General features: G+C 43.8%; 1 protein-coding gene across 1 annotated transcript in view; it reads right to left on the reverse strand.

Annotated features, from left to right (window-relative positions):
• Nucleotides 1–9,130: 9,130 nt before the first annotated feature.
• The window catches only part of GOLGA5 (golgin A5), a 37,154-nt gene continuing 31,949 nt past the window's right edge, over nucleotides 9,131–14,335 (reverse strand). The window contains exon 13 of the mRNA XM_054972352.1: nucleotides 9,131–9,944. Within this exon, the coding sequence (XP_054828327.1) occupies nucleotides 9,864–9,944 (81 nt within the window). The 3' untranslated portion in view covers nucleotides 9,131–9,863. The remainder of the gene's footprint in view (nucleotides 9,945–14,335) is intronic.

Consider the following 14,335-nt stretch of genomic DNA (forward strand, 5'->3'; position numbering starts at 1 on the left):
TTTACACAGAGAGCCAGACAATAACAGACTGCCCAGGTCCTAGCTTGTTAGCTGTGGCAATGTAAAATAAAGAAATTTGTTTGGAAAATATGATCGTCTATTTCCTTGTAATTTCCCCCTGCTTGATTACTAACGAAAAGTCCACTTCAATAAAGATTCATGTGGTTGCCACATGGCCTGTTGATAGGATGTAAAGCAAAGAGGACACACGGTAACCCAATTAGCTATGTTTTAAGTTGATAAAATGTGTGTTCTAGAGAGGATAAATACTCAACCGGAGGCCAGTGCAGATTCTGTGAGACTGTCAGCAGACATATACCACCTGCCAGCCTAAACTATCCTTAATGCTCAAACAGCTCCAAAATCTGCTGAGAATGTCAATCCTTGGTAAGTGTCCCCTTCCAACTATTGCCCTGAGTTATTTTAGTTACACTACATTATAAAATGATATCAAGTACAAGCTCACAGCTAGAGACCTTGTATGGTGTAGTGATTACATGAAGTTGCTTTCTGCTGAGTAAGACCACTGGCCAGTCTTGTCTGCTCTCACCAATGTCCTGTGCCCAAAGAACATTAAAAACATATAGCCACATCCTGCCTAACATTCAAGAGAGTCTGATTCATAAGACCAGACTCAGTCCCTGCTCGGGTAAATATTTATTTTAACATGAATGCAGTGACCAGCAGAGCGCACCACTAGCCAAATTCTGATGGACCACCTATTGTCCACTTGTTGCTAGGATTCTAGCAAAGACTGGACTAGTTAGACCTTGATCTGGTCTAGCACATCTGTGTTCTTAAAACTCTCTTGCTTTATAATCTCAAAACCCAGTGATGGAACTCGGGGATTAATTGAAAGAGAGTGATGTCACAGAGAGGGACTCAAAGCTTCTAGAACAGCGCGGCAGATAACAGTTAAAAGAAGAAGACACCAAAGAGAGCTACATCCAACACACCCTGGGCTATAGATTTATTAGAGATACCATGATTTGAACTGTGACTTGGCATAAAGAAGGAATGTAATGAACCATACTACCCTTCTGAATAATAACTTAACATAAAATACAAGCAGCAGTTTAGATTAGAATACAGGGGAATCTTTAGTGGAATGAAATAGAAGAAAAGTAGCTCTTGGGTATTATCGATTTATAATTTTCAAAGCCAAAAAAGGGAATAAGCAAGTTGTGGAGAGATCTGCCAGTTTCAAGAAGCTAACAAAAGGGAAAGTGGTGTCACTGCCCCAGGGAGAGTTTGGAAGCAAAAGAATGGAGAGTTCTCAAACGATGCTTAATCCAGCAGTTCCAGATACTGACAACACAAATGAAGAAATTCCTGATGTTGAAGAACTGAATAATGGAATCAATGATGAGAGTAAGAATGAGATGAACGAACAGCAGGAAAATGAAATCATCCATCAAGTAATACAGGAAGAAGCCCCAATGCAAACACTTTCAGGTAATGAAGAGGAGGAACCATCTCTGATCCCAGACATGAAGACAAGTATCTCTAGTGGTGTGAAACAGAACCCAGTATCTTCCAGGAAACAATCCTACCGTAGTGTTCATCTTTCCCAAAGAAGTCAACAGTCGGTTGGTCGCCAGTCCCTACCAAGCCCTATGCCTCACCAATTGCAGCCTTCCAATGATGCTGGCACCAATGAAAGCGTCGCTTGGTTAAGCCAACGAACCGGCAAAGAAATGAAATGCAAATTTAATCAGACAAGTCTTACTTGGGAAAGAAAGCCTCTTGCAGAAATTCTACACTGTTCTAGTAAAACACCTCAGATAAGTGAAGATACAGAGAAAGAGGAGATAGATGCTAGGGAAGCCATAGCTCCTGTTGGAGATGCAGAACCTGAGGGAGGTGCCATGCAAGAATCTGTCCACAGCATGCAACCTTTAGAAGGAGCAGAAGCTCAAGAGAGCAGCTCACCACTAGTGAAACAGGAATCTGAGCATGGTCATCAACCAAAAGAAGAGGCATCACAACACATTAGTCTGTACACAATTATGTCTCTGTCCCCACAGGACAGGAAGCTTTCCCAAGGGCAGCCCCCAAATGAAGCTACAACGGAGGGGGACATCAGGCTGATCAGCAAAAAAACAGGCAAAGAAATGAAATGCAGTTTTAATCAGACAAGCGTCATCTGGGAAAGAAAACCACTTGCACAGATTCTGCACCCTCCAAGTGCAAAGATCCCAAGCCCTGAAAAAGATACAATTTCTCCTGAGACAGCAGAAATCAAGCAGGGATCAGTAGAAAAAGTCTCCCCCAGCAGCCCACAGCTAGAAGAACAGGAATCACAAGATGGTCCCCAACTGCAAGAAACACAAGAATCCAAACAAGATGGTGAAAAGGAGGCACCAGTAGAGGCACTGGAGGCACAAGCAGAGTTGCCAGGAGCTCCGGAAGACATGCTGGGACCTCCAGAAGAGGCACGAGCAGAGTCGCCAGAAGCTTTGGAAATGGTGCAAACATTGTCGCTGGAAGTTCCAGAAGAGGTGCAAGCAGTGCTTCCAGAAGTTCCAGAAGAGGTGCAAGCAGTGCTTCCAGAAGCTCCAGAAGAGGTGCAAGCAGAGCTTCCAGAAGTTCTGGAAAAGGTGCGAGCAGAGCCACCAGAAGATCCAGTAGATGTACTGGGACCTCCGGAAGAGGAGCGAGCAGAGACGCCAGAAGCTGCAGCAGCTCTGGAAGAGGTTCCAGAAGAGGCCTCAGAATCCTGACATGATCGGCAATGGCTAGAGGGAGGGGAGGTTTGATATAGTCTTATCACAGAGAAAGGAGTTATCGGGGTAAAGCGGTAGTGAAACTCCAGCAAAATAGAAATCTCGATGTAGCAGTCAAACTCAAAAGAACAACTCGCTATGAAGGCAGCCATCAAGGTGCTGCTCTACCTGCTTCTGGAATACTAGAAAGCAGAAGCACCAGTTGATTCTGGAAACAATTTTAAAAAGATAAAATTCCAGCCACATTATTCTTGAAGAAATAACCCAACTCAATAGGAAAAGAACCAGCATATTTGCTACAGACGGTCAAAGGAAACCACACTTCACCCTGTAGGTGGGACACCATTGGAAGAGCACACTTTTGCAAGAGAAGCACTTCTGGATCCAGAAGTGACACAGCAGATACAGAGGTGAAATGGCCAAGGAAACAGAAACCTGATATCTGACCAGCTATCCTGCTTGAAGTCTGCGGAAGCAGAAGCCCAAGCACCTTTAGCGATACAAACATCCTGGTGGAACAGTCAGATACCTTCAGGTTAAGAATCACACAAAGGAAGCCCTCAGTGGGGTTCAGCACCTGCTCAACAGCACAATGTGGAATCTTGAAAACTGGAAGAATTATTGGGTGCCAGAGATGATGAAGCATTACTCAGCCGCTGTGTGAATAGGGATGTTTTGTGGAGGAGAATCTCCTGTAGCACTTGTGTTCTCGTACAATCTTTTTTCAGACACGCTGCTTCAATAGAGGAAGTAAGCTGAATCCAATTAGACTCTTGGCATCTCAGAAGATTTATTGTGTATAGCACTAGCCGCTCACTGGAAGTAGATAGAACTGATCTTCCTTGGCTGAGCTGAGAGGAAGGGTCAGCTGTTAAATAACATACAGCATTCTGGAAGGCAGAAAGATCTGTTTCAATGGACCTGTCGATGAAACTTGAGAATGAAGGTGCACAGCAAGTGGCAAGCCATTTATGGGATTGCAAACATTCAATGGACAACTCACTTCTGCACTTATGAGATTAATGACACCCCACACTGGCCTAGCTAATAACGGAGGAGACGAGTGGTGGAAATAGTGGTTGAAAAAAGCAAAAATAACATGCCAAGAACATGGTAGGCTTTCTTTAATAGAAAAACGTTTTGGTTAAATCTGTCTGATGATGGTCTTTTGTGTCAATTAATTCTTTTCAAAGGAGAAAAAAAAGATTTTGTTCTCATTGGACCAAAAATGTGATAATTCTGAAACAACATAAAAATGAACATTAGAATCATTGCATGGGCGAACCCTTAAAATAATACACAAGGTTACTGCAGATGCAATCCACCCCACCCTGTCCCCGTGCATGTCCCATTTACAGTGATGAGGGTTTGTGCTTGCTGGAATGGGGAAGGCATATAGTTCAATGATGCTTCAGATGTGAAAGGCGCCAAGTTCAGTCCCTGTTAAAGCCTCTCAAGTAGTAGGGCATGGAAAGTATCCTGTTTGCGAGATCTTCAGACTCAGTACAAAGTCTCTTTGCATAAATATATAAAAAAGCTAATGATGCCATAGATGCAAGGACTTTTGCCCATGGAGCAAGCACTGTATTTCCCCATCTTCCCTTTTCTGTGGCAGCCCAAAGTGGCCCCCTGAAATCCTGTTCCTGGGGTCAACAGAAAGCAACCCAGCATATTGATAAACCACAGGCAACCAAAGGAGACCACATTCCTTGCACCTGTAGAAACATCTAGTCTGGATCCAAATCATTGAGTTGAATCCAATGACTCTCTTCCACTAAGAGTCTCTCTACACAAGACACCTCGGCGTGTGTTCATCAAATGTAGGGAGAGGCAATGTTAGCCAGGAAGTGTAGTTTTAAAAGATCCAGTGGAGTGTTTGTTAATTTCATCTTCACCTCCTGGAAGGCTCTATCAATGTCACCTCTCCAATCCAAAACTGTGTGGGATGGCAACCAGAGGGCAGGAAGGAATGGAAATGGGCTGGAGCTGCCTTCCAGAGCCAGGCTTGGACCTGGAGAGGTTATAATGGGCTGAAGTTTCCCTTTTGGCATTTCACAGTCCCTTCGCACAGCTCCAGTGTATAGCAAAGTCTTTGCTCTGCCACTGGCTCTGTCTTTTTAAACTACCCTTCCCAGCTCCCATTGCATCTCCCTGACACATGTTCTTCACGAGTCAGATGTCTTGTGCAGAGAAACTCAGTCTTTTTTCACTAGAGAAGGGCCTTTCTACAATACAGAAAGCCTTCCATTGATGAAGAAAAGTCTTTCTTGAAAGAAGCCTTTCTCTGGTGTAGGAGTCACAGGATCCCAGCTATTGTCAGATTAAGGGATTGTTAGACTCCAGTGTACTTGACAGGAACTGGGCAGCTGGAAAAAAAGAACCTGCCGCGGTTACACAAAGCTAGTAAGAAAATCCAACAATTTAAAGAGAAAAATAAATTGTTGAATTTTCTGACTAGTTTTGTGTAACAGCAGCAGATTTTTTCCAACTCTCTGTATTACTCTGTGGCACCCCTTGTTTTTGTGCTAGAAACTGGGGAGTAGTTGTCCTTCCTGTAGGAGGTATGTGAGGACTTAGAATTAATATGACACAAAGTCAAATTTGTGTTATTTTTAAATGTAGAACTTTTCAACCTTGCTTTATCTCTAGCAACTACAGTAATCCCATGCTTGCTTAGAGTCAAAGTAGACTTTGCTTTCTAAACATCCACCCCCTCCAGGCACCAAGTCATTTTTGGCTGCTGAAAATGACGGGAGGGGTGAGCAGTCGAATCAGAATCAGGCCCATTTGTGCTTTTTACCCAGGAGTTGCCACCAGCACTGGCAGCTGCAGTATGGCTGTGAGTCCCCCTGGCAAACTAGTGTAAAAAGTATTGCCTATTTTGGCTCTGAGGAGTAAATCCCACACTGAGTGTTCAACTTGTGTTTAATAAATAACCACCCAAAACAATAACTATTAGCAACACTAAAAAATTCCAATTTGGAAATTGAAAGAACACCCAAAATCCCAGGTCAAACACCCTCATAAACCAGATGCTGCACCATATGCTGTGTGGAGCCAGTTTGGTGTAGCGGTTAAGAGCGCGGGACTCTAATCTGGAGAGCCGGGTTTGATTCCCCACTCCTCCACTTGAAGCCAGCTGGGTGATCTTGGGCGAGTCTCGGCTCTCTGGAGCTCTCTAAACCCCACCTACCTCACATGTGGTTTTGTTGTGGGGATAATGACATACTTTGTAAACCGCAGAGTGGGTGTTAAGTTATCCTGAAGGGCGGTATATAAATCAAATGTTATTATTATTATACCTCCCTGAGAGCTGTGCCACATGTTGTGACTAGTGTGGGAAGCCCTGGAGTGTTTCCTGCAGGAAGAGTTTAATGGGTGGACATTAAGCATGGGCACAAACATCTTCAAACCTCTGCATGTGCAGCTGGGAATCCTGAGTTATTTTTCCAAGATGTGTGTACAAGGGAGTTTAAAAATATTTTTTATTTATTTGAGATGTATTCCCCTCAATGGGGAGTGAAATTGGTTTACCGAAGTAAACGGGCTGATGTCACCCAAGGGACCCAAGCCTGGGTCTCCCAGAATGGAGTCTATTGCTGAAACCACTGCACCACACTGTCCCTGCTAAATTTTTGCTGTTGAATACACCAGTGTAAAACTGGTCCAACCGCAAGACTGAGAGCCATTTCTGATACTTGTTATATTTAGGAATCCAAATACAAAGCTTATGCCCATGTTGACTGGTGCGTACATGTTTAAAGCACCACCCCCCACCCCTGGAATATTTTGCATTTGCAGGAGCAGTAGCTGAAAAGCTCCCAGTCCCAGCTTCCTTACGTTTTGTCAAGATAAGTGAGAATTTATCATAAGGAGTGGCCCTCAGCATGGTAGTATTCAACATAAGCTCATCTTGCTGTGCAACAATCAGCCACATCAGAAAACCACTTGCAGCCAACGTTTTCCTAAGCTACATTGGTTGATCTCTTTTCCTCTCTATTCACCAAACAGCTAAGAAAGGCTACAGAGGTTGATGAAGAGAAAAGATTACTGCAAGAGTCATATAAAACACTTGAAGATTAAAAATGAACTCCACAAGATGGACACAAAACCATTTTTTGTGCCCTTATTGGAAAGGTTATGCCATGAATGTATGAGGAACTTGTTCTGTGCTGCTATTCCCTTTTCAGTGAAACAATGAACATTAAGCCGAGCTTAGTAGCCAGGGGTGACATTTCTGGAGCAAGCACCAGAGCTGCTACCAAACACCAAATGGCAGGTCAAGGAAGAAAATCCTATTTCCGTGTGAAACCAAACAGCGTCTATGTCTCAGCTACGGGGAGAAAACCATTGGGGATGCCAACAAGGATTCAAGGCCTGCTTATGTTGCAGGTCTGTAGCAGTAAGAGAACGATAAAGCCATTTCTGCAGTTGATGGGTGAGGAGGTTAGCGCTAGGCCATGTGGGAAAGCCAAGTTGGATAGAATGGTATTCTACAGGGTCAGTCCTCAGGAGAAGAAAGCCCAACATGCCCGAGCAGCCCGAATTCAAGGACATATCCACACTACAGGTTTAAACTACTTACCTAGGTTTGGATCCACACTCCGCCATGGAAGCTCACGGGATAACATTGAGCTAGTTACCCTTTCTCAACCTAACCTACCTCACAGGGATGTTGTTGTGAGGATAATGGAGGAAAGGCGTAGGCTGCTTTGGGCTTCCATTAGGAAGAAAAGGGAGTATAAACACAAAGAAATACAGCAATATTAAAAATGAACAAGACTGAGATTACATACTCGTTTTGGATCTTCCTCCGATTTCTACATCAACTTTCCAGTATGGCTATAAATCTCACAGCAAGAAACATTGGGAAGAAAGGAAAAGCCTTACACAATTTCATTTTTAATGAATAACACCCATTCCTACAACCTGGATGTTCTTATCCATATGCCACACTTTGATCCAACAGATTTTAATTCACAGTGATCATAATAATAGCTGGAACATATGGAATGTCATTAAATTGCAATTCATTCTGCTGAAAAGGCAGAATGGGAAACGACTGAACCTCCCCCTGCCTCCCCCAAATCAGCTATAACAGATTCCAGTTCTGGGAACAACGAAAAGCTTTGCTTCCTCACCCAGCCTGGCATCTTCTGGTTTTCAAACAAGGTATGAATGTGCTTATCAAACCTAATGGGCCATGTATGAGGTAGGGCATACGAGGCAAACAGCTCCGATGGGCATCAATAATAATTTTAAAAGGCTTTGAAAATGCCTGGCGGTGTTTTGCAATTAGGTTGCTGCTGATTTTTCATCAGGGAACCTTAAAGCAAACAACTCTGCCATGGAACAACAACAGCTGCTTCAGTTCTACTGATAAGCCACAAAATATTCTTATTTAAACACTGGCCTTTTGTCCATTCACCAAGCCGTCTGTGCAGCAGGACAATTTTTTTTTCCTCTGAAGGCTGGGGGTCAATAGCTATTTAGATAGTCTAGATTATCAGTTTAAAAAGCAAACTGTGTTTTTCAGAACTGTGGGGTTGGATCCCAGCATGGGATAGCAGAACAGACATCTTACTTAAGGCAGTTCCATTTCCAAGAGACATTGCCCAAGAACTATTGTAAAATCAATGTGTTGTCATTACAGTCCAATTTGACTGAAAGAGACCATTAGTGGCAGAGAGGTACTGCTGAAATAGATCCTGTGCTGTGTTGGCACAAATGCAGGCTAGGATACAGTTGACTGAGGGCAAGGACTACTTGCTATAACCTTCTTTCATTTCCTCTTACAAAAGTGCATTTGCATGAGCCAAAACATACCATGGATCCAACCTTGGGGAGGGAGTGAAATCTTGCTCAGATCCAAGATTTCAGAGAGCACAAACCTGCATTATGAAGCGTACACTTGCAACTCTACATGTTAGAGCTTTGCATTGATTGCTAGAGAAAGGCAGAGCCTAAACGTACATCCCTTCTTGAAAAGTGAGAACCGAGTCTTTCCAGATGCTGAGTTCCATGCTCAATATCCATTTCTTTGCTTGCATGGGATGACTGAGCCCTTGAGGCCCACACTCTGTTGCCCAAGTTCTCCTGACTGACTCATTGCTTCATTTCTCAGATACAAATGCCAGGGGCAAAAAAAAAAAAAGCAGCTGTCTTAATGAGAGAATGTGTCAAATGGCCATAGCAGACTCACATCAGCCAATCAGTAGTTCACTGATGAAAGATGCTACACAATTGCATGGAATCCACAGTTTTTTAAAAATAGTCTCCGATCAGTTTGCTGCTTTTGTCATCCTCTGGCAGCCTCTTTCAATAGGGAATTCCTTGACATGAAACCAAGCCTAGTTTGAATTTGCATATATTTCCTTAGATTAAAACGCCCACAATACTATGAATCTCTGAAGACAAGAAAGGTTTAATAAGGCAGCTCACGGGCACTGCAAAGAAGAAAGGCACTCCCAGTCTTTCAGTTCTATATGTACACACTTATACAGGATTATTAAAATATACAGTTAAATATACCACTTTTCTGCATTACTATGGAAGATACATTTCTTGCATGTCTAAGGACCAAAATTAAAGCAATATATATTTTTTTATTTCTCTTTTTAAAGCTATTTACAGAAAAGATAATGCCACCATGCAGCTGCCAGATCTGCTGGAAATGTACGTGTTACAGAAAAGCTAAATTTATATATTTACAGGGTTAAAAGGTGTAGAAACAGTCATAATTACAGAAGGAATAAGAGTTTATTCCGGCTTCTAAGCATAATTAGTTTCCCTGATTACAGCCTGTTTCCTATAGGATCAAGAATATGCCGTGTACATCTGCACCCTGCAGGTGCGTGTTTTGGTGTGCCTGTACCCTTAGGAGAATGGTGAAAAATGGAAAAGAGGCTACTGTTCACTCAAGCAGCCTTTTATCAAGGAAACTGCTTTTGGTTTATGGAAGCGAAAGGAACTCAGAATGTTTGCCAAGTAATTTAAGTCTGCAACAGCAGCAACAGAAGAGACGTGGTGTCTCCTAGTCTTCAAAGTGTTCCCTTCCAGAGGAATCAGTTGCTTTAAATAAACCAGCAGTAAAACTCCTATTAATCATCAGGGAAAGCGCTCATCCAGGATTGTGTTTTAGTTCCCGCTTGGATTGTCATGATGCATCTCTGGAGTATAGGTGAGCAGAACTACCATGACCCACAGGTGAAGCAACACCTAGCAAAAGAGAAAGGAGAGTCAATGAATGGCAAGGAAATCATAAGCTGCGAATACCCCGATTCAAAGCCTCACAGGGCTTCAAGGTTCATAAGGACACCACACAAGCAGGTGCAACTCCACCCCCAGATCACAGTACGGAGCATTGTGGTGAAGCCTCATATGCACAAATGGAGTTTTCCCAGTGATGGCAATAATGGGGAGGGAGGGCCAAAAGATCACATAATCTATCATGTTTGCATTCCATCTTCTCTATAAAAAAACGTCTGCAGAGATAGGATTGATCCATTGTATCCCCACATAGGGTGGAATCCAGTCTAAGTTCTCTGTTCAGGCAAGGCACTTTGGACAGTGGAACAGAACCTTCCTCTCCCACCCCACTGCAGCACTCTTGGTCTCCCTAAAATGATAATAGAGGACAGGGGACCCACAAGAAGAGCATGAGGAGACAATCAGGTATCTGCCGCAGAAAGGGAAAATTGGTAGAAGCTACCCCTCCACTTCCATTAGCAGAAAATTTAGTTTGGATCCATCCTGCAGTGATTGGCCCAAGACTACTCAGTATGTTTTATGGCTGAGTGAGGATACGAACTTTGCTCTCCCCCCTGAAGTCCAGCACTCCATCAACTGCACACCAGCTCTCTACCTACTTGCTGCAGTGGCCAGGGGGAAGTTGTATGCATGCAGGATCACTGCCAAAGGCTAAGAGAAAAACAAAGTTCTGACTTTTTATTTCTATCTAAACCAAGAGTGCGCACACTTAAATTTGTTGCAACAAAGGCTTTGCATGATAGCTCAGAAAAAGCGCTCTTCCTGACGTGCTCGGAAAAGCCTTTAAAAATGCACAGTGACCCTGGTGTGAGGCTCCTGGAAAAAGTGACAATGGCCACTGAAGAGACTGCAGATTATATCGGAGAAAAGCTGATGCCCTGCTGATTCACTCTGTACATGCTAACAGAGCTTGGGTACTAGTCTAAGAACTGTAACTCTTAAAAGCCGTTGATTGAGGGACAGGGGCTGCAAATCATTTTAACAGTAGAGAGAAATTTAAAGGGCTAATTTAACAGTCAGAGCTAACAGGGAGAAAAAGTGTAGGATAAAATGGTTAGCCTGAAGTGTTGTTCTGCCTCATGCAGCTCTTCACAATCCTGTAGCCCAGAAAAATGGCAACCTTAGGTCCTCAGCATGTTTCCTCAAGAAAGGTACTTCTACAGCCTGAGTATGATTTTAGCACTGGGAATATTTCAGCAGAGAAGCAGTGTAAAAGGGGTTTCTTATGTAACTAAAATTTACCTCAGCTAATCACAGACTTCTCTTCCCTCTAGTGGAAAATGGTGGGAATTTGCCATATGCTTTGGAATTTTTTTCTTCTTTCAAACAAAATAAGTACAAGCTTGAATCCTGCTGATGGAAGGACTTCTGTCAGCAGAGCATTATTTTATCACCTTCCCCCCTCCCACTGCAGCCCAAAATGCCTCCTGAAATACTGCTCCTGGGGAGGCGGGAGAACAGCCCCAAGAACAGTCTGAGGGAATAGTCAGTGGGCTGCTGCAGGGGAGGGGAATCAACTAAAATCACTGCACTTCCATCTGTTGAATTTCACCACAAGATCCAACCCACATTCTTTTCAGGCGACTATCTCAGCAAAACTGTGAGCCAAAAACTCTAGCTCTATAGAGAGCCAAAGTGGCTCTAGGAATATCAGATGTATAAAAAGCTACACTAGAGCCTTCCAGTCCTATACAGTTCATCTCCAGGCATTGCTGAAACTTTTAAAATCTTCCCCGTATTATGACAGTACCAAAAACCAGAAATACGAACTGACTTAGAGTGCTGGACTGGATTTTCTGGGACAACAGTGTATATGAAGTGAGACACTGGACAATGTGGCAGCAGCTCTGATCCCACAAGGTAGGAGGGGAGGACATGTGACTGCTTTTCCAACTGGACAGAGAACACTGATGGTAAAAGTCTAACATCTAGCAACACTAATGTCTAAGGAATTGGGGAATGTTTTGTCTAGAGGTGGGCACGAACAGGAAAAAACAAACATGATGTTCGTTGTTCGTTGCCATCCATGAACAGGGAATCACGAACCATGAACATGACCCTGTTCATGTACATGTTCGTGGTTGGCTGTTCGTGGGAGGGAGGAGGGAAACTTGGAAGGGAAGAAAGTTCTCTCCAGCTGGAGGGAGGGGAGACTCTGAAGAGAAGAAAGTTCTCTGCGCCGTTTGCAAATGGCATGGGGAACCTCCTTCCCTTCAAAGTATCCCTCCTTCCAGCTGGCTAGAGGGAGGGGGGGAGACTCTGAAGGGAAGAAGCTTCCCCACGCCATTTGCAAATGGCGTGGGGAACCTCCTTCCCTTAAAAGTCTCCTTCCTTCCAGCCGGCTGGAGGGAGTGTGTGTGTGTGTGTGGGGGGGAGACTCGGAAGGGAAGAAAGTTTCCTGCGCTGTTTGCAAACGGTGTGGGAAACCTCCTTCCCTTCAAAGTCTCCCTCCTTCCAGTGGGACACTTTGTCAGGAACCCCCTGACAAGAGGCTGAGTCAGGGGTGAAGTGCCCCTCTCCCTGCTGCTGTGCAGCAGCAGGGAGAAGGGCATTTCACCCCCGCAGGCTGCACTCAGCAGCTTGTCAGGGGTTTCCCTGACAAGCAGCTGAGTCGGGGATTTAAATGCCCCTCTTCGTGCGCTGCGCAGCAGCAGGGAGAGGGAAATTTAAACCGCGGTAGGCTGCAATCAGCCCTTGTCAGGGTTTCCCCTGACAAGCAGCTGAGTCAGGGGTGAAGTGTCCCTGGGCTTAGATTGGGGTTTCCAGGGCAACAGGAGTTCAGACAGAGTTCAGAAAGTCCGTGCCTACCGTTGCCAAGGGAATTGATTGAAAGGCACCAGACTGTCTGGCTTGACAAATAGCTGATGAACACCATGAACAGGGCTTGGAACGAACACATGTTCGTTGGGAACGGGGCCTCGTGAACAGCTTGCTCACGAACAGCTGATTGGGCTGTTCGTGGCTTTTTTTTTGTTCGTATTGCTGTTTGTGCCCACCTCTAGTTTTGTCCCCAACAGATCTTGTCAGACCAACCTGGTTTCCTTCTTTGATTGAGTGACGATCTTACTGGATCGTGGGAACTCTGTCAACGTGATTTACTTGGATTTCAGTAAAGCTTTTAATAAGGCTCCCCATGACATTCTAATGGGTAAATTGGAAGACTGCAGACTGGACTATAGGACAATTTGGTGGATAGGGAACTGGTTAGAGGACCACACCCAAAGAGTGGTGGTCAATGGCATTTCATCAGATTGGAGGGAGGTGTCCAGTGGGGTGCCACAGGGCTCGGTTTTGGGCCCAGTACTTTTCAGTACTTTTATCAATGATCTGGATGAAGGGGTAAATGGGCTACTCATTAAATTTGCTGATGATACCAAATTAAGAGTGGCAAACATCCAAGAAGATAGTTAAATTCAACAAGAACAGAATACTCTGGAGAAGTGGGCAGCTGTGAACAGGATGCAATTCAACATAGGTAAGTGCACAGTATTACATCTGGACTACAAAAATGTGAAGCACAAATACAGGATGGGGCATACACTTCTGGGTAGTAGAATATGCGAAAGAGATCTTGGAGTTAGAGTGGACTGTAAACTAAATATGAGCAGTCAGTGTGATGCGGTGGCAAAAAAGGAAAACTCAGTCTTGAGTTGTGTCAAAAGGGCCATTGCATCGAAATCGCAGGTCACAGTCCCTCTCTAGATTGCCTTGGTGAGGCCGCAGCTGGAGTACTGTGTGCAGTTCTGGAGGCGTCACTTCAAAAAGGATGTGGAAAAAATTGAGAGGGTACAGAAGAGAGCAACGAGAATGATCAGGGGTCTGGAGACTGAGCCCTATGAGGAAAGGCTGAGGGCCTTGGGAATGTTTAGTGGAGGAGATTGAGGGGGGACATGATTGCTCATGATTGTATAGTTTTAATTCTTGGAATTATTAATAATTTTGATACCTATTTTGTTCTTTGGCATTGGTTTTGGCACTTATATGTAAAAGGGTTTTTCTTTCTTTCAACATTGTCCTCCTTGGTCTTCACAACATTTAACAGCATGCCACTCACCTAACGGGTTTTGGTTGTTGAAGGATTGTACAATGTGAATGCCATTGGGTTTTATTAGCTGAAATTGTTTTTATTTATGATGTGATCTGCTGTGAGCCTGTTCTGCAGGGAGAATGGAATATAAGTGCAATAAAATAAATAAATAAATAAATAAATAAATAAATAAATAAATGTTTTGGCTAGCCATCTTCAGGACTTCCATAGGCAATTTCAACCTCTGACCTGGAAGTGTAATTTCTCACCCTTTGTATAGCAGCTGTAATTGGGATTGCATTTTGAAAACACT

This window comes from Eublepharis macularius, chromosome 2 (assembly GCF_028583425.1).
Source record: "Eublepharis macularius isolate TG4126 chromosome 2, MPM_Emac_v1.0, whole genome shotgun sequence".
Taxonomy (NCBI): Eukaryota; Metazoa; Chordata; class Lepidosauria; order Squamata; family Eublepharidae; genus Eublepharis; species Eublepharis macularius.